The sequence below is a fragment of the Vicugna pacos genome, chromosome X, assembly GCF_048564905.1.
Source record: "Vicugna pacos chromosome X, VicPac4, whole genome shotgun sequence".
Classification (NCBI taxonomy): Eukaryota; Metazoa; Chordata; class Mammalia; order Artiodactyla; family Camelidae; genus Vicugna; species Vicugna pacos.
Genome location: NC_133023.1, coordinates 44307698 through 44328504, shown reverse-complemented (window position 1 = coordinate 44328504; position 20807 = coordinate 44307698). Strand labels below are relative to the sequence as shown.

Below are 20807 nucleotides of genomic sequence, written 5' to 3'. Positions count from 1 at the left end.
TTTTATCTTGTTTATTTTCTGTCTGGAAGGTCTATCTAGTGATGTTAATGTGGTGTTAAAATCTCCAACTATGATTGTATTCCCATCAATATCCCCCTTTATCTCTGTTAGTAATTGTTTTATGTTCTTAGGTGCTCCTGTATTGGGTGCATATATATTAACGAGTGTAAAATCCTCATTTTGTATCACTTCTTTAATCATTATGAAATGTCCTTCTTTATCTTTCTTTATGGCCTTTGTTTTAAAGTCTATTTTGTCTGAAATCAGTACAGCTACACCTGCTTATTTGGCTTTTCTATTTGCATGGAATATCCTTTTCCATCCTTTCACTCTCAATCTATATGTCCTTCTTAAAGTGGGTCTCTTGTATGCAGCATATTGAAGGTTCTTGCTTTATTATCCAGTCTGCCACTCTATGTCTTTTGATTGGAGCATTTGGTCCATTAACATTTACAGTAATTAATGATAGATGTGTTTTTATTGCCACTTTGAACTTATTTTTGCAGTTGATTTGGTATTTCCTCTTTGTTTCTTTCTTCTTCCTTTTTTGGTTTGGTAATCTTACTTTGTATTATCATGGAGTTTATTTAGTTTTTATGACTCCCTTGTAAGTGTCTGGCTTGTGGTTACCCTTTTCTGTAAGTCTATTAGCCCATTACTATATCTCGAACCTATCGTACCAGAACCAAAAAATTTTAAAAAAGAAAGAAAGAAAAAAAATACTCTATATTTTCTTGCTTCCCTCTCCCACTCTTAATGATTTAGATGTCTTCTTTTACAATTTTGTGTTTATTTTCTTTGTAATTCATGAGTTATCACCTTTCCAGTTATGAATTTCTCTTTTCTGTATCCTCATGCTGCTTTTCTATTTATAGTAGAACTTTAAATGTTTCTTTTAGCCTTGGTTTAGTGTTGCTAAACTCTTGTAGTTTTTGCTTGTCTGTGAAATCCTTTATTGCTCCTTCTATCCTAAAGGATAGCCTTGCTGGATAAAGTATCCTAGGCTGCACCTTTTTTTTCATTCAGGACTTTGAATACATCTAGCCACTCCCTTCTACCCTGTAGTGTTTGTGTAAAGAAATCAGCTGACAGTCTTATGGGGGTTCCACTGTAACACTTTTTGCTTTTCTCTTGCTGCCCTTAGGATCATTTCCTTATCCTTGACTCTGGCCATCTTGATTATGATATGTCTTGGTGTGGATCTGTTTGGGTTCTTCCTGTTTGGGACCCTTTGAGCTTCCTGTATTTGGATATCTGGCTCCTTCTTTAAGCTTGGGAAGTTTTCTGTCATGATTTCTTCAAATATCTTTTCAATTCCCTTTGATCTTTCTTCCACTTCTGGAACCCCTATTATGTGAAAATTGGCATGCTTTATGTTATCCCATTGGTCGCTTATGTTGCTTTCATTTGTTTATCTTGCAGTTGTTCTGATTGGGTGCTTTCTGTTGTCCTGTCTTCTAGGTAACTAATTCATTCCTCTGCGTTATCTAGTCTGCTTTGTGCAGCCTTTAGATCTGTTCTCATCTCAGCCAATGAGTTTACCGTTTCTACTTGGTTCTTCTTTATAGCTTCAATTTCATGTTTGACATATTTTATATCTCTAAGCACTATCTCTTTTAGTTCCTTCAATACTTTGATCACTCCTTTTTTGAAATCTTGATCTAGTAGGCTATCAATGTCTATTTCATTGATCATTCTTTCAAGGAATTTCTCTTGTTCTTTTAATTGGGAGTGGTTTCTCCACTTCTTCATATTGCTCATATGTCTCTTGTACTGTGGCTTATGGAGTATCAGTTATCTATTGTGGTCCTTAAAGGAGTTTATTTATTTATCTGTCTAATGCCTATGTAGGAATAAAACTTAAAAAAATTAAATTGAAAAAAAAGAGAGAGAAAGAGAATTTCAAAAGAATGGAGAAATAATGGTTTGAAAACAGTCTATAATCAATTATAGAAATGCAGTTTGATTCAGACTAGCTTTCCAGTTGAGATGTCTTTTTTTTCCCCTAATAACCCTTAAAAAAAGGAAAAAAGATCCAAAAATGATATTTGAAACCTATTTATAATCTATAACAGGAGATCAAAACCAAACGAAATGAAAATGAAATCAGGTAGAGTTTGTTTTTTAAAAAATAATAATAATATAACTACTTTAACAGAAAAATTTAAAAAGGAAGTAAAACTACAAGCATATACATTTATTTAGAAAGTAGAAATTAAATAGATAATAGAAAATAGAACATATAAAAAAGATAAAATAAAGAGATAATTTTAAGAGAAGTTAGGAAAAAAAGGACTGAAAATAATGCATAGTCAATTATACAAGAGCAGTTTGAATTAGACTAGCATTCGAGTTCAGATCCTTTTAAAAACCCTCAAAAAAAAGGAAAAAAGATTAAAAAAATGACACCTGAAACCCATTTACAATCAACAACAGGAGAGCAAACCCAAAAGAGGTGAAAATGCAACCAAGTGGATTCTCTTTAAAAATCAATATAACTACTTTATAGAAAAACCCAAAAGGAATCAAAACTAGAAGCATACACAATTGTTTAGAAAGAAAAATTCAAAAAGGTACCAAACTAGAACATACACAACCGTCCAGAAATTAGAAATCAAAAAGGTAATAAAAAATAGAACAGACAGAAAAAAAAGATATGATAAAGAGAGAATTCCGAAGAAGGAGAGTTAAAAAAAAAAGGCCTGAAAAAAGCGTACAATGAACAACTGAAGAGTAAGTTGAAGTAGAACAGCAATCGGGTTGAGACGTCTCCCAAAAAGCTCCAATATAGGACAAGAGAGGAAAAAAAACACATTTGAAACCTGTGTACAATCTTGGTGATCAAAACCAAGAGAGAAAAAAATGACACTATGTGGATCTTTCAAAATAACAACTATACCATTTTAAAAGTTCAAAAGGGACCAAAACTGGGAGGATATACTACTGTTTAAAAAGCAAAAAATCAAAAGGGTAACAGAAAATACAACAGGCAAAAACAGATAAAAAAAAATAAATAAAAAGGGGAGAGTGTTCTCCTGGAGACTGTGTGCTCTTAATGAGAAGTCTTTCTGTGTTCACCCTGTTTCACGAGCTCGGCTTGTTGTTTCCCGAGGCCCTCTGTTGGCGCTGTCATCTGTGCTGCTCCCAGTGCCTGTTTGCAAGCAGATCGCGCCCCCTCCCAGCACAGCAGTCCCTGCTGGAAAGGCTAGGGGCCACCTGCTGTCTCCTGGCATTGGTCGCTCAGTGGCTCCGTGCTGCTGCGCACTCCACCTCAGTACCGGGGGGGGGGGGTGGCTGCCCACTGTCTCCCAGCGCGGTAGCTCTGCAGCTCCGTGCCACAGAGTGCTCCACCCCAGATCGGCGCTCCACAGGTGGCCCCAGGAAGACTGAAGAACAGCCCCACCCCTGCTTTGTGTCCAAACTCAGCTCCTTGTTTGTGCTGGTGGCGCGAACTTTGCAAGGCACCAGGGCAGAAGGATCCTGATTCAGGCTGCAAACAAGTCACTGTCTGGCCTCCAACGCTGCCAAGCTCCCAGGCATGGACTCAAGTTTCGCCCCCGCCCCCACCTGGGTGCCAAGCGCCAGAGGATATGGCGGCTGCACCTGAGCCCTGCCTCTCCTCGCAGAAAACCTTCCCTGGGTTTTCAGAGATGGGTGTATGCACCCTTCTCCCCAGGGCACATCAGCCATCCTGTTTCATGGAGGGCCCAGGTTGTTCTGCCCTGTGCACCCACTCATCCACGTTGTGTAGCACCCAGCAGTCCCACAGGGCTGCCTCAGTGCAGCCGTCCCTGTCCTCCACCAGGCTTGAGCAGCCTGTCCCGGCCCCCAGCTCCCAGCGGGTCTCAGGCTGGGTGTCACAGGGACCCTCTGTGCCCGTTTAACTTAGTTCTGTCAGTCGAGGGCTGTTCCATACAGCTCGGAGCCTCAGAGGCTCCCCCTCCGTCCCGCTGGCCTCTCAGTTGGAGAGGGGAGACCCAGCAAATGAGAGCCAGTCCTCCTTTGCCACTCCCTCCCTGTGGAAGAGTCCTGCACTGTTTTGCCTTTTCATCTTCCTTTTTTTTTCTCCTTTGTCCTACCAGATTTTTGGCGTCTTTATCTTTTGAAGAGGACGATGTTTTGTCACAGTTCCGCAGGTGCTCTGGTTGGCTGAGTGGGTCTGTGGATGTGAGTCTTGGTGTATCTGTGGGAGAGAGTGAGCTACATGCATCCTACTACTCCACCATCTTGGCCTCCTCCCATCTTCCTCTTAACATCCTCGAGTCAAGTATTCCAGCTTCCTCTCACCATGGATCTACCAACTGAGTGAACTTACAGTTGTTGCTATTATTATTTACCATTGTTGTGTACCAAATATATGTCAGGCATTGTTAGGGAGCTTTAGATACATTATCTCATCTCATTCTACACACAGCCTTGTAAAACGGATGTTATTACCATTTTGTTGATGAGGAAGTTGAAGCTGGGAGAGGTTAAGAGACTATCCAGAATAATCCACCTAGAAAGAATATACCTGGTCTGATTTTAATGCCTGTCTGTTTACTTCTACACCTGATAGCCTTAGAGAAGTCATTATCTTTTATATTTGGACATCTAGGTACCTCTTGGCAACCTGGGCTGCTGAAAGTTGCACCCCATTTATCCCGTTGAGTAGGTGGCATAAGGAAGACCAAGCATCTGCTTTGGGGTTTTTTAGACCCAAGACCATGAGAGTTCTACTTAAGAAAACATGCCTGGAGGCAGAGAAAGTGTCTGTAGTGGAAAAATATAAAGTATGCATAACCTTGATCATCCTTTTCCTCCTAGATACCAATCAGTGAATAGCCTCAAAGTAAGACAATGTTTCCTTACCTCAGATTATGTTACAAAGTGTGAAAAGAACCAATCATGTTCTCAGAAGCCTGCAGCTGCAGAATGCTTCTGTCTTGTTCAAAGTTTTGGGAGGTATTTTAGCAATCTGACTCAGAAAAACACCAAGCAGCTGGCTCAGGAATTTGACCCCTGCCTCCAACAGAAACCTTAAAAAAATCTGACTGTACAGCAATCTAAAAGCTAGTAACTAGAGTTAGATTTATTCTTGACCTCAATCCAGCCAGCATTACTTGTTTCCTCTCTAGAGATAGTCTAGAGCAGAAGCTTTATTCTCCATTCATTAACTATTTACTGAATGCCTATGACATGCCAGGCATTGTACTATATTGTGGAGAGTCAGTGAGGAGGGAAAATAGACATGTTTATGCCCTCAAGGAGTTTCCACTATTATGGGAAGAGCTTTTATGTAAGCAGATCTTTTTTTGTCTTCCCAACCACAAGGCTTAAAACAACTAAATACACAGGACTCCTCAGTCAAGGCTTACTACCATAGGAAGGAAAACTGGAACTGATACCCTATGGGGCTAATTTAGCTTCAACCTAGTCTAGAGATAGTGTGTCTGTCCAGTTCTGTCTACTTTATTCTGAAACTCCTGAGCTATACAAGGTGTAAGCATCTCCATCTCTAAGATCTTTTCTGCTACTCCAGCAGTACAGCTGGAGAGATTAGTGGCACACACTAGATGCATGGATTCAAGTCCCAGCTCTGTCCCTCACTAACCATGTGAGTTGTGGGCAAGTAACCTAGCTTCTCTGTGTCTTCGTTTTATCATATATAATAGTAACTAATTAATGGAATTTTTAAGGATTAAATGAATTAATATATATTAATAATATAATTAAAACAAATGCTTGGAAGAGTGCATAACAATAAATGTTGGAAATCATAATTGTTATTCTGGAGCTAGTATGAAGGGAGTTACCAAAAGTTAGTTGTATCCAATTAAGCTACTCCAAAGAAATTCCATTTCTTATTTTTTTATGGGGTGAAAATTTGGCTGCATTCTCTTCTACACTCAGTTCAGTCTTTCCAGTTTCAAGAAGTGCTCAAGAGAAGAATACATGTGGTGTTGAAAACAGATTATAAGTGAAACAATCTTTGACTCAGAAGCTGCTGGTCAGACCTTGAAAAATTTCTTTTGGAATGAGACCAGCCTAAGGAAGAAATTCTTAAGGAGTGAAAAAATACTTCCCTGGACATTGCTGCCATCCTCTTTTCTTCCATGCATAACTATACTTCTTTGAAGGAGGAGTTGTCACTTCTTTGCTTCATCACTGTCCACAGACTCTTTAAGCCCAGTGAGTGTGGCTTCTGCCTCCTCCACTCCAATGTAACCACTTGAGACAATATGGACTGACCTTGAGGATATAATGCTAAGTGAGATAAGTCGGACAGAGAAAGACAAATACTGTATGATCTCGCTGACATGTGGAATCTAAAAACATCGAACTTAATAAAAGCAGGGTAGAATGGTAGTTGCCAGGGGCTAAGGGTGGGGGGGAAATGGGAAGATATTTGTCAAATGGTACCCATTTTCCAGCTATAAGATGAGTAAGTTCTGGGGATCTAGTTACAGTGTGGTGCCTATAGTTAAGAATACTGTATTATATCCTTGAAATTTGCTAGGAGAGTAGATTTTAAGTGTTCTTTACCAGAAAAAAAAAAAGGTAACTATGTGAGGTGATGAACATGTTAATTAACTTGATTGTGGTAATCAGTTTCAAAATGTATATGTACATTAAGTAATGTTGTACACCTTAAAAAAACCAAATATCACATTGTACAGTCTAAATATATACAGTTTTTATTGGTCAATCATACCTCAATAAAGTTGGAAAAAATGTTTATTGTATTCCACTAAATCACATGCAGTGATGACATTTACATTCAATGAGGCCATAAATCTTGTTAGTGAAGGCTGCAGGAAGACCCTGACTGCTTTCCTGCTTTATAAGGAAGTCAGGAATTTAAGTAGGAAATCATAAGCCAGCCTTTGCCAAACATTGCTGTGGGAAATCTAAAAAAGTTACAAACTTTTTCCCTCCTGTTTTTAAAGGGCCCCAGAGAAGTAGAGACTGTAACTAACCACTCACAGTAGTCCAATTCTGGAGGAAAAACCATAAATACTGCAAAACTGCTTAGGTTTGATCTAAGTCCCTCAAACTAGAGGTTTGTTTGTTTTTTTTTTTTTCCCTCCTGTTGACTCTGCTTTTCAGTATCTACTGTGGTAAACCTTATTCCACATGGTGAAGCCCCAGTGAACACAGAAGTAACATAGGTTTACTACTTCTCACACCTGGGTGCACCTAAATGTACCACCCTGAGGAGCCCCTTAAATTCAAGAAGGCCATATAACTTTCAAGGTTAAGTTTAAGTGCACAAGCTCCGGAGTTAGACTACCTGAATTCAAATTCCAGCTCTACAACTACTACTATATAAATATATGCCAGTTTCTTAATCTCTCTAGGCTCAGTTTCCCCATCTAAAATGATGTGATAGTGACAGTACTTACCTCAAATGGGTTCTTGTGAAGACTAAATGAGATAATTTTTATAAAGCATTTACAACATGACACCTAGTAAATACTGAACCAAAGGTAGCACTATTTTCATTTGGCAAACCACCTAAGTTTTCAAGATATCCTATTGAGTTAGCAAATAAAGCTGGTTGAAACTGGAAAAGCTAGGTTCCTACACAAATCACTATGCATACTCTCTTTATGCTAGCAATGGTTTCCATTTGCAACATATTACTTATGAATTAGAAGCTTTCTAATCATTGCTTTTATCTAAAACAGTGCTCCACAAACTTTTAGATCACTTTGAAAATCAGTGGTCTAAACTATATATATCTTATTTGGTATAATGTCTTCAACTCATCCTTGCATACCTGGTGAGCACATGCTTTCCCATTCCTGCTTCCAAATCTACATTTCCTCTTCTTTTCCCTAAAGCTGTGGTTCCCAAAGTATAATCCCTGGACTAACAGGATCAGTATCAGCAATACCTGGGAACTTGTTAGAAACATATATTCATGGGCCCCACTCAAGACCTACTGGATCTGAAACTCTTGGTGGTGAGGGGTGAGGCAGAAGTGTGTGTTTTAACAATAACCCTCCAGGTGATTCTGATGCATGCTCAAGTTTCAGAACCATTGCCCTATCTTACTGACATAGTTAACATGGCCTATAAATAGCATCACTTCATTGTATCACTAATCTCATCATTTTCACATCTCTGGTTTTGATTTCTCCTCTCCATCTGTTTCTGTCTGGGTACCTGCCTTCACTGTCTACTTGTGTTTACTTCAATTTCTAAGTAGTTCCATCTTTGGACAAATATCTATCTCAAAATACGTTTTTGTCTTCAGTGACAAAGAAGATTGGATGCTCATTACCATAATAAGGATTAAATCAAATAATAAGCTTATTTTCCTAAACTTTCATCCTTTTATACATCCTCTAAGTTCAAATCATAACTAGAATCTGAGCAAGGGTTGAACCAAGAGCAAATAGAGTAATTATACAACTTTGTTTTTTGTGTGCAAAGATATACAGACATTTGAATGTCTATATCTATCCATCTTCAAAACAAACAAACAAAAACACTTCAAGGTATTTTCCTTAAAACCCCACCCCAGACAGAGGATAATGAGAACATGCCAAATCATGAGTCATACTAGTCTCAGAACAGACCCCCAGGTTCATTTGCTCTTTTCATTTTCCCAGATGTTAACAGGATAAAGAATCTGGAACATCTACTTAAAAAAAAACCTCTCCTTCTTTGGAAGATTTATACAACTATTGCTAAAATTAGTCAGATGAGGTTCTTTTAAGGCTTGAGATTTTTAATCTACATAATGTTAAGCTACCTAAAAAAATAACATGTTCTGTGCTGCTTAGTAAAAACTATATTATCACTCAACTGGGGACAATAAAATGGGGAAAGGTGAGGTTCTGGCAATCTAGAAGTTTCTTCATGACATAGAGACAAGAGAACTGAGATGAGTCTACTGTGCTGTAGATTCCCTAAATGCTTTTGTGTTCTGTTTCAGTTCTATGGAAACTGAAAAAGTTAGGGCTTTGAGTAATTCTAGTCAGTGTTGTCAAGCTCCATTTCTTCCACTTCACAATGCTTCATCTTTTCCTTAGGTGATGAAGTCAAATAAACTCCCAGCTTGAAAGAGGTTTTAGTATTACTTAACTAGTATAATAAAGGCATATCCCATTAGGTATTATGGAATATATAAAATTAAGCATTCCCAGACCTCAAAGAAAGAAGAATTACATCTCATAATGCTATTTATTTTCCCTCAACCTTTTATTCATTCCTTCTCTAGTTTCATCCTGGAATAGACTTTCAACACACCTAAAGCCTGTATTACTATCACAGCTTCTCCAACTGGCATCAGTCAGCCCATATAGTCCAGGTTAATTTTCTTTCAAAATTCTTTTGCCATTTCCTGTCACATTATGTCTAAACTTTTCTGCCTAGCTTTAAGGCTATCATTTGGCTCGTTCTTACCATCCAACTTTATTTTGTACTATTTCCCAGACAGCAGGTCCCCTTCCCCTAGGATAACTGTGAAATTCATTTGCTGTTTCTTAGAGAAAAGTTGAAGAAACAAGGAAAAGAAAAACAGACACTGAAATCCCTAACAGCAAAAGTTTATTTACAATTGAAGTTAAGGAATATTTTTAACGCATGCTGAGAAAACAGTAATATCCCAAACTTACAGGTTACTAGCTGATAAGGAATACAAGATGATGTTGGGAAAGGCTTTGGCATACACAACTATTGGAACCAGGTTATCAGAACACTTACGCTATTAGAACCTTGTTATTAGAACATTTATATATCACTTACTTTTATGTCACACCAACTTCATAGACAGTTTATCTTCTAACTCCTCACTGGCTATTTGAGTAAATAGCATTGAAGGTTAAACATTTAGACTGGGGAGTAGGGAAGAAATACAGAAGTGATAAGCATCACAACATTTCAGAGCCTACATATACGCCAATACAACATTAAGATTGAGAAATAGTATTTCAATTTTTTTTCTGAAACAGCATTTGGCAATGTTTTAGCGCATGAGAAGACACTGCTTTGGTCCATCCACTCTTTCCAGCTTTTCAAAGTGTTTTCTGGCATTGCGGATATTGATCAGAGTAGCTGCGGAAGCTAAGGGTAGGGGTGGGGAGACACCCAATAAGTACAAGCAGCCAAAGGAATGTCTGCCTATTAAAAACCTATAAACAAATAAAAGAGAGCCAAATCCCTCAAGGTATGTCACAGAAAATATACGGAAATAGGAGGTCTCAAGTTAACCAGAGTTTAATTATTCTGAAAAAGTAAAAGATTTGTTTATATTCTAAACATAACATTTTTAAAATAAAATTTCAAACTCTTTTGGTTTGGGGCTAATAATGTAAAACCCATTATCTTATGTTATATTCCAATATTAACCCAAGGTAGATAATTTAAATTTCTGGGAGCATCCTGAAATGCTGCTATAATTTTTATTTCAATGGTTGTGATGGTTATGGCTATTATGGCATGGAAGCACCAAATACCTCTCTTTATGCCAGTAACACAAATAGGGGAACATGGCACTTAGGAATATACAGTGTCATATGAAACGACTCAACTTTTGGTAATTCAGAGCTTAGATTGATTAGTCTTTTAAAAATCTATATCATGTGGAATACAAGGCACATGTTTGGGCTCTTTTTTCTTTAAAATCCCTACAGTTAATAATCTGAGTTTTGAAGTTCCCATGAAGAAAACATAATACCCTAGAGTCTAAATCATTTTTAAGCTTCAAAATATGTCTATTAAATAAAAAAGGTATTTACCACTAATACTAAAATTGTTTTTCCTTCATTGTGGTAAAATATACCTAAACATGAAATTTACCATTTTTAACCATTTTTAAATCTATAGGTCAGTGGCATTAAGTACATTCACTGTGTTGTGCACCAACTGCCACTACAAAATAGTTTTTCAGTATCTTTAATAGAGTACTATCTCTAGGGCAATTAGTTTAAAGAATACGTGTATTCTTTGAAACTATGTAAGCTTAATTTTAACTTACGAATGGATGGATCAGACATCACAACCATCACATAAGTGTTGGATGTAAAGATGTCAATGAAAGCAGCGAAGTTAGAGTTCCTGACTTCCATGCTCTGGAAAGAGGCAGCCAGCTTGCTATAGGAGAAAGGAGAAAAGTGAATAAAGAACATAAAATAATAGCAATATAAGAAATTTTTATCTTTTAAGTTAAACATTTTCATAGCATTATACTTCAATTCACCACCTCATTATACAATTAATCACTAACCCTATTTGTTTTCCAAGGAAACTCTAATGCTAAATTTAACATGTCTTGCAAAGTGACTTAGGCAGAAAGTGGGTTAGGACGTGACACTGACTGTGAAATGAAAGTAGGCTTAGACCTAGTTTCACGATAAAAATCATGTTACCAACAAGTTCTCCAATATTTAAGAAGTTTCTTAAGTTGAAATTTCCCTATCATTGAGATTAACAACTATATCTTTTGAAGGTTAGTTATACCAAAATTCAAAAAGTGATCTCTTTTCTTTGAAAACAAACAAAGGTAATGATATTTACATGTCGTTTGTTATTTCTTTTTAAAAATATTAGCATAAACATGTCAGAAAGTCTCAAAGTATGCTAATGCATAAAAGGGATAAACTTATTCTATTGCCTAGGCATCAAAGTTTTACCAGGATAAGAATTTTGATTATTAAAACTTTATTAAATTATGATGTTCAGCCATTCTTTCTTCCTATATTCACAATGTTAAAATTCAAAGTGTATTTAATCAAAGCTGAGACAATATACTTAAAGATTTCTATTTTGTACCATTCCTGCATTAGTACCTCACTATTTTAATTACTGTAGTTTTATAGTAAATCTGGTATTTGGTAGTGTAAATTCTCCTTCTTTCTTCTTTTTCAAAATTCTCTTGGACATTTTCTATTTATTTCTTCCCAAATAGTATCAAATGTACATAACAAAAAGGCACTCTGCTTAGTTATTTTTCATATGCTTCTTCTGTATCTTCTTCTGTATCAGTTGAGTTTACATTAAAGGACAGTGTCTTTCCTTTCAGTCAACTGCAGATGCCTTTAGAGTTTAGCTCTATCTTTACTTTAAGGAACAATTCTGAATAGAGAAAGTGCAGTACTATAGTTATTTGAACCACTCTAACATGATAAACTTTTTCCAGGGATAAATAGATCACATAAGATCTCTTACCTGCAGCTCAGTTTAAATTGCTTAATAATGTTGCTGATTTTCTCAAATCTGTGGGCATCACGCTGTTCTTTACACTGATAGTGAGAAATCACCTATGAAAAAGAGCAATGCCCTTTAAATCCATGCAGTGTTGTCATATCACCCTCTAATACTCTTCAAGGCATACATCTGTCAGTCTCTAGGTCACTCTGATTTTCAGGGTAGACTTGGCAACTGGCTTTACTGTCCCTTTTCCTCTGTCTCATATCTTGTTAACATTTTGCATAATTTCAACATCCCTGAGGATGACCCACCCAGTACTGTTTGGTTATAATTTTATTAGATCATTTAATTATTACCTATTTTGGTTCACTGCTGTTCTTTCTCACTTACCTTAATGATTAAATATTCATCTTGTTTCAGTATTTAACAGGATGTCTTTGATCCAAAAAAAAAGTATAAATCAAAAAGGAAAAATAAATAAAAATTCTTAGCTGTTCTTGAAGCATACTTAATGTATTTAATTTTAACGAAGGCTATAACCAAGTGGCTTTTGGTGTTACATTTAAAAATCTTAACTAAATGATTCTAGCATACTTAATGTATTTAATTTTAACGAAGGCTATAACCAAGTGACTTTTGGTGTTACGTTTAAAAATCTTAACTAAATGATTCTAAACTCTGAAGATTTACTATTTATAAATGAACCTATTTATGATGGATGCCCATGCCAGCTGAAAATACTTCCCCTAACACTTTCAGATTTTAATAAAACCACACAACTATTTTCTATAGGCTGATGTAAAGTTTCTAGTAGGAAGCAAAACTAAGTCACTAAGTCATTTGCCAGACGAAAATTCACAAGGCAATTCCCTGAAACCATGTGATAATTTCAAAACATAATTCTTAGACCAATGGTGGAACAGGTTCCCCTTGCTTGACTTTAACCACCTCAGTGAAAATGGTTAATCACACCTAAAGTTAGTCTTCAAGAAACCAAAGCCACCAATTACTGTTAGTGAAGAACAGAGAGTTTATATTAGGTGAACCTCTATGATCATGTATAATAGATAGGGCAGGAGAATACTGCTGAAGCAGGATTCTACCATGCCATGTGTATCAAGACAGATAGAAGGGCTCACCTGCTTGCTGCTATTCACACTAGCAGGAAAGACAGGGCTCAGGGTAGTCTAACTCCAAACAAGTGACCCCTAGCCATGGACTGAGGCAGAAAGACACTCCAGTTAGGACTCCATGCCTCAGCTGTACCACTTAGCTTCCAGGAAGGATGACTTCCAAATACACTAGTTACAAATAACGTTTACACAAAGGAAGGAGGAAAAACTGTACTCTGCATTCTCTGTCCTCTGTTGGCTATAATAGCAAAAGGAATCATTTAATAGTTTGCCAACTATATGCTAAGCTTTGTGCTAGGGTTAACGTTACCTTGTCCCATTTTAACACACACAATAGACATATGATATAGGTATTATTATCTCCATTTTATAAAAGGGGAACCAAACTCAGAGAGATTAAGAAATGCATCTAAAATCACCAAGCATTGGTGGAGCTCAGAAACAAATTATTTACTGTGAGCTGCTCTTAGAGTTACATTTATTAAGCTGATCAGCAATTACTTATGCAGAGCTTTGTGACATTTCAAATTAGTTTCTATTACTATTGTTTAAAATTTTACTTACAAATATAATATTGTTTTTTGCATACCCCCTCAGGGCCACACACACAGTAGGCTGAATTAATAAGAAAAATAAAAATACCAACATGTCTCTTTGCCTTTTACCTCCCCATCTGAACTCTGATCTATGTCACTGAGTTGACCATTACATCTCTTCCATGTTAAAAATTTTCAACTCAGTCCTCTGGGGAAAGAAGTTGGATGCAAGTTTTCTCAGAAGGAAAATACTCCTCATTTCATAATAAAAGTCAATAGGAAATAGGAATCCTTTAACACAAATTAACAATCATTAGCAAAAATAATCTAAACTCTCTAGTAAGGTGTACCTGCAAACATTAAAGTTTTGCTAATTACTAAAGACCCACACACCAAAGGACTTCTTTCAGGTCACTTGCTGACAATACTACTTTATAAATAAGGCTATGCATGCTGAAGTGATGACAAGAGGGAAAGGTTCTTTGTGAAGGTGGCAACATGTTCTCTGTTGTTGAACAGACGAAGGTTCAGTGTGAAGTACATCTGCAGAGCAGAAAGTTCTCACCAGAAAAGTGGCTCTCTCAAATAGAAGCACTTCATCAGCCTCAATAATTTCAGCAAAATTCCTTAGGTTCATTTCCAGCTGCTGGACATTGGGAATCAGTTGATAAACAATGCTGGACCAAGCCTAACAGAACAGAAACACTGAGTAATATTACTAACAGGTAGGCAGTCCCAGAACTTTGCAAATGAGAAAATACACTATTACATATGGTAAGCAAAATATGGTGATAATTGAATCCTACACAAATATTGACAACAAATATGATATAACACAAATAAAGTGAGACAATGAAGCTAATATTTGATTTTTATCCTTTAGTTGGATTTTTTAGCATTTCAAACACTCTCGTAAAATGCTTCTTTACACTGATAATTAAAAATAAACAAATAATCTAATTTCATCATTTTGCCTTAGGATAAGATGAAAACTGATCTACTGGGCTAAAGAGCTTCTAACCCAGCCATTCAACAAATATTCAAGTCCAATAATGTAGATAGCTCTAAAGATCAGAACCTAGTAATGTTATATCTAACATAGATCTAAGAATCAATTTTGTGAAAATATCAGAGCCACGGAGAAAAATGGCCCTTCCCCTCAATGGGATAACATACAAGAGAAATTACAAAAGAAATCATTGGCATTATCATTCCAAAAGGCTTACTGTCAGCTGTATAAATTGATCCAATTGAATTAAAAATGGTCCACTGTATGTTTGCCTAAAACTGACTTTATCCAGAAGAGTATGACCTAAATAAGGAATTGAAATTAACCATACCCTCCCTCTATTCTCTTAAGGCTCTTTTATTTGAATTTTCATTATAATACTTTCTTCAATTTCAGTCCAATTTGTCTGGTAAGGTGTACAATGTTCTTCTCTCCCCTACTAGAGGGCAGGAACCTGGTCTTAGTCATTTGTGTGTCCAACAGCATCAAGCAGATATCCAATGAGTGCTTGTAGAATAAAACTTAATATAAAAAGTTATGTCAGCTCTATGCAACATTGATGTAAGAGGTAGTAGTGCCATGTCTCTGTTCCAATTAGTTTTATTACTTAGGCATGGGGGTTCAGGTTCCAAGTTCCCAGGTCGGTGTTAATGTCACTGCTGAATTTACCTTGGAGAAGGCACCAAAGCTAACCACAGCAGAGACATTGTCACTCACAGCAGTGTTGTGATTAGCCAATTGTCTTTGGTCGTGTTATGTATTGCCATCCTTCACACCGCAGTTGGTTCTTATCAGTGCGTCATGTCCATCCTTATTCACGGTTACCTGTTCTATGGGAATAAGGCTTTGAGAGAAATTCGGCCCAAATTAATCTAGAACAGTATTTCCTAGACAGGTATCTCAAAATGATCTGTTATTAGAGTGAGGCTGGGTCAACATAATATTGGAAAAAAAATGAATTAGTTAAAAAAATAAATCAGTGGCTATTTTAAAGTCCAATTGTGTTTCTCCTTGGCAAATCACGTTTCTGTGCTTCTGGCTGTAGATACTTGTCAGGTGCAGTTGATACTGAGGCTGTAGCTACCAGTGACAGAGAAGGATGCCTTCCTACCCAGACTTGTCAGTGGATACCAGAAGCAGTTTGAAGGAAAGGTCTGACCGCTGGAGAACCAAAATGACCTAGTCTTTCAAATCACTAGACCAGTAGGAGAAAGGGAGGAAGCAGGATAAGGAGCCTATGTGCCAATAAGGTAATTTCAGCTTCATCCATAACACAGCTATTGTTGTAACCTCTACAACTATTGCAAGCAGTGTGGTATCCATTCCAGCAATGGAAACAATCTCTCTGGTTGAAAGAAAGCTAGTCTCCAATTTGGCATGAAAGTTGAAGGTATCACACTCTCAGCATAATGTCTCATTCTAAGATTCCCTTTTCCAATCTCTCCCCTAAATTTTGTTCTTCTACTGCCATCCAAACTTAAGCAGACAAGCTTATATCCTGTAAAGGTACCTAAATATTAGACACAGTTCCAATCAGCACTGAGACTACAACAGGTCAAAATGGATGATGGCCAGTGAAACCTCTACTGTCATGAAGATCTGTGTCAAATTACTCATGATCAAACTGGCTAATTCACTGTGATTTGGTAGGTATGTCGACCCAAGCTAAGAGCAAAACCAAAATTTCTTAAGGTTAAGTGCTATTTTTCAAACAATTTATTGTAGATTATTTCTTCTTTTAGTTCAGCACATCTAGATGGCTATGAAAGAGTTTAAAATCTTTTAGTTTTGATAATACCCTTCTAGCTTTTTTTTATGCTCTTAAAATGAGGGAACTCAGGGAAACATACACACCTTATAGAGAGTTTCATCCCAGATAGATGTTCGAAAGCAAGAGCATTCCAATGGACGAGACAAACGCCTCAGATCTTCTTCTCGCTCTTTAAAAATCTGAAGTAAAAAGATCAATATACTGATCAGCATATAACAGCTATCCTCGTTCATTGCAAAATTTGAGATGTAATATTTCAGCATATTTGAAACAGGGACACTTCATCTTTCCTTAGAGGAATTTTTAAGTGAGTACATTACTTCATAAACTTGGATGGCAGAAATGATTTCAGGTCAGGTCTTAAAGTGCAACAGCTACTAGAATTCTTCAGGATTGTGCTTGATTCAGGATTGTTCTGAGTACTCACTAAGAGCACTATGTTGGAAAATAAAACTTACCATACAGAGGAATCTTAATAAAATATATCAAACATTCCAAGTCACCCAACCTGGGTCATTTTAAGAGAGATATACCAATATCAAGATTTTATAAATCAAAATACTTCAACTTGTGTAGATATCTTTCTCTCTCATACACAATATGCATACACTCAGATATATTATTTTTGTATGGACTGTATTTATTTAGCTGCATAGATATAACACCCCCTCACACACATATATTCTTCTTGGCTGTGTATCTACACATATCTGCCCATATACACATGAAAAATATCTATTTATACAAATTTAAATACATACACACATAAGAACTGGATGGGCTTGTCATGAGTGCATGTTCAGACTGTGATGGTTAATTTTATATATCAACTTGGCTATGCCACAGTACCAAGACATTTGGTTAAACACCAATTTAGATGTTGCTTTGAAGGTATTTTTTAAATGTGATTAATATTAATATTTAAATCAGCACACTTTGAGTAAAGTAGATCTTTTTCCATAATATGAGTAGGCTTTATTCAATCAGTTGAAAGCCTTAAGAGAAAAAGACTGTCATTCCCCAGGAAGAGGGAATTCTGCCTTCCAGACTGCCTTCTGACGTCAGCTGCAATATATACTCTTTCCTGGGTCTCCAGCCTATCACCCTGCCCTGCAGATTTTGGACTTGCCAGCCTCCACAATCATGAGTCAATTCCTTAAAATTAATCAATCTGTCCTTCTCATTCTATCTATACACACGAGCACACACACACACACACGAACTTCTTATTGGTTCTGTTTCTCTGAGGAACCCTAATACACACACACATAGAGGGAAACGTCTATGTTGCCTGAAACTGACGTTTAAGGAAGCGCCCTAGTCATTTTACTCAGAAACTTCCAAGTCTGAATCTTTAATGAAATAAAGTATATTTTCCTCAGTTAAGCTTAAAATCCCACAAAGAACATTAATACATCTTTGGGGATAGTTATATAAGCATTTAGAAAACAATAAGCTGATCACTAAAAATTAGAAGTAATTAAAAAAATCCGTAAGGTGGTCATTTGTTGGAACACTCTAAACTTTCTGTTGCAAACTGGGCCAGGGAAACAAAACAGAAAATGATAATAATAACAAAGCCCTCAAAATCTCAAGACCCAAGCTACATACAGGATTTTCTCCTGCACTGAAACATAATTAATACTTGGTGAGAGAGTGAGAGGGAGAAGGAACTAAAAAGAGTAGATATTCAAAAGTACTTTTCAGAGTCAAATATAGAACATGCTCAAGCAGTGTTTGAAAGCCTGTAAGCTAACCTAGAAACACAAAAACATACTCAAACACTGGAACACTGAAGACAATCTTGGAACTAATTATGGAAAAAAAAGTACTCCTGACCACAGCCATTACCAAAAAAATTCTTAAATAAAAGTTATCCTTAGATTCCTAGGCTCCAACCCAAAGAAGAACTGTTATTCTTCTACATTACCAGCATATTCTAAAACTGCTTTCCTCAACTTTACCCTTGGAAATAGAGGATCTTCTCTTTCTGCTTACACTTTAAATCCATACCTCTTATTTTATACTGACCAAACTGAAGCTAGGCTATATTTGTGACTTGCCAGTCCTGGGGTCTCATAGCTAGCTAGGAGTTTGCCCTTCCTAATATGTGTTTTCTGGTTTAAATTTATGCATACTAACTCCTATGCTAGAAAAGAAGATACATATACCATACCAGTGCAATTATGAGGGCCTTGGCATTGTGTCTAACACAGTGTAGTTGGCATGCGAATTGGTGCATACCCGTTTCCTAAGTCAGCCTGGTGACAGCTGTGACCTTTCTTCATCTCACCCCTGCTTGGTCTTCTAGCCTTGACAATAGCTTCCTATTCTGAAGGACAGTAAAACAGGGGCAGCAAATATATTTTAAAAATATATAAAGCTGCTTAGTGATATCACATGGTCCTTCCCTAAATTTGAAAATTATTTGCTAAATGAATATTATCTTTCCATTACCATGGAAAATTTGTTTATGAGTGTTTTTAAAAACAAATGACAGAACTTTATTTTGAAAGCTTATGCTGAGATTTTTTCCCTGAAAACAGAATGGTACAAATTTATCTATACCTCTATAAAAGAAGTTTATGAAGTACGTCAAATTTGGTGCATCACCCTTTCTATTTCTTACCAGGTCTCGTTGATCCTCCTGTACCAGATCCATTTTGTGCACCAAGCAAAAGATTTTGGCATCTGGAGAGTTCTGCAGAATGGCCTCCAGGCATGATTGGTAATAATGCATGTCCTTTTCCAGTTCACGGCTTTCCACATCAAAAACATAAATCAGAACCTCCACATTTCGGAAGATGTTGTCTCGTTGGCTAGTGAAATAATTTTCCATGAAGGTGTCCTGTCTAGTAAGAAAAAATAAATCTAGGGAGTAAGCAAGTCCTCATTTAATCACTCCTACTTATGATCTATTTTTGTTGGCTTAATCAATGTGAAAGATAACCTGAAGGCTTAAAATTAAAGGACAAATGATAGCAAATCAGGCTGGCCTCACCTTCTTACTTCTCGAGCCACACCTTACACTACATTTTTCCCTTCTCCTTGTGTCCCAAATATGCTTTGACATTCCCCCAGTTCTAGTGACCTGTGGTCTATCTACCAAGGGAACTTTACACATTCTGTTCACTCTGCCTCACATGCTATCCCTCTACCTTTACATCTAATTAACCCCTACTTGTTCCACTGGATTTCAGTTCAATCCATACTTCCTCACAGAAATCATCCCTGACCTCAATGACTTGGGCAAATCTGGTCACCATAGGCCCCTATATTAATACATTGCTCTTATTTTTCATACTTACCACAATTATTTTTAATAATTTTTAATTAATGGCATTCACTTCCTTAGACAGCAAGTCCCTTAAAGGCAGGAATTATGTCCTTTACTGTTCGCCATTGTTTCCCAGGTTTTTAGCTCAGAGCCTGCCATAGAGTAGTTTCTCAATGAATATTTACAGAATGAATAACTAGTCAAGCACTCTAAACTATATGAAAATGGCTTCAAGACAACTTTTTAGCAGAATGTTGCTCTTTGCTCCTTAGGCTGTGTGCTGTTTCCCAAGAAGTTCTCAATTACCAGCTGCCTAGCAGAAAACAGTAAAGATTTGTCCTGAACAAAAAAATCAAGGAGTGCCATCAGCAACATGGTAGAATGAAAGGCTACCTTTGTCTCTCCCCTTCAATCTACAACCAGTAAAACATCCACAGTTCAACAAAGGTACCTTTACCCAACACACCAGAATGCTACAGAATTCCACACACCTGTACATTTAAAAGTAGAAAGACTGGAACAGATAGAGGAGGCAGAATCAAAGGAACAGTGGAGGCAATCCCAGCCCTCTGACCAGGGTAGCTGAGCCCACAGCTGCAGAGTCAGTAGAAGGAAGTAAATAGTAAAGATCAAAGCAGAAATAAATGAAATCAAGACTAAAAGAACAATAGAAAAGATAAATGAAACCAAGGGCTGGTTCTTTGAAAAGATAAACAAAACTGACAAATAACTAAAAACAAGAGGAAACCTTGATAAATAAAATCAGAAACAGAAGAAAAGAATGACAACAGATAACACAGAAATACAAAGGACTATAACAGAATATTATGAGTAGCTATATTCCAACAAACTGAACAATCTAGAAGAAATAGACAAATTCTTAGAATGTATAACCTTCTAGGACTGAACCATGAGGAAACAGAAAATCTGAAGAGAATGA

General features: G+C 36.8%; 1 protein-coding gene across 5 annotated transcripts in view; it reads right to left on the bottom strand.

The window, feature by feature from the left end:
- Window positions 1–9516: 9516 nt before the first annotated feature.
- The window catches only part of RRAGB (Ras related GTP binding B), a 26488-nt gene continuing 15197 nt past the window's right edge, over window positions 9517–20807 (bottom strand). For all 5 annotated transcript variants that reach the window (XM_006218901.4, XM_072955763.1, XM_006218902.4 and 2 more), the window contains 6 exons: window positions 19220–19442; window positions 16674–16769; window positions 14376–14498; window positions 12160–12251; window positions 10970–11085; window positions 9517–10056 (listed from right to left, as the gene is read on the bottom strand). In XM_006218901.4, coding sequence (XP_006218963.1) covers window positions 9959–10056; window positions 10970–11085; window positions 12160–12251; window positions 14376–14498; window positions 16674–16769; window positions 19220–19442 — 748 coding nt within the window. In that variant the 3' untranslated portion in view covers window positions 9517–9958. The remainder of the gene's footprint in view (window positions 10057–10969; window positions 11086–12159; window positions 12252–14375; window positions 14499–16673; window positions 16770–19219; window positions 19443–20807) is intronic.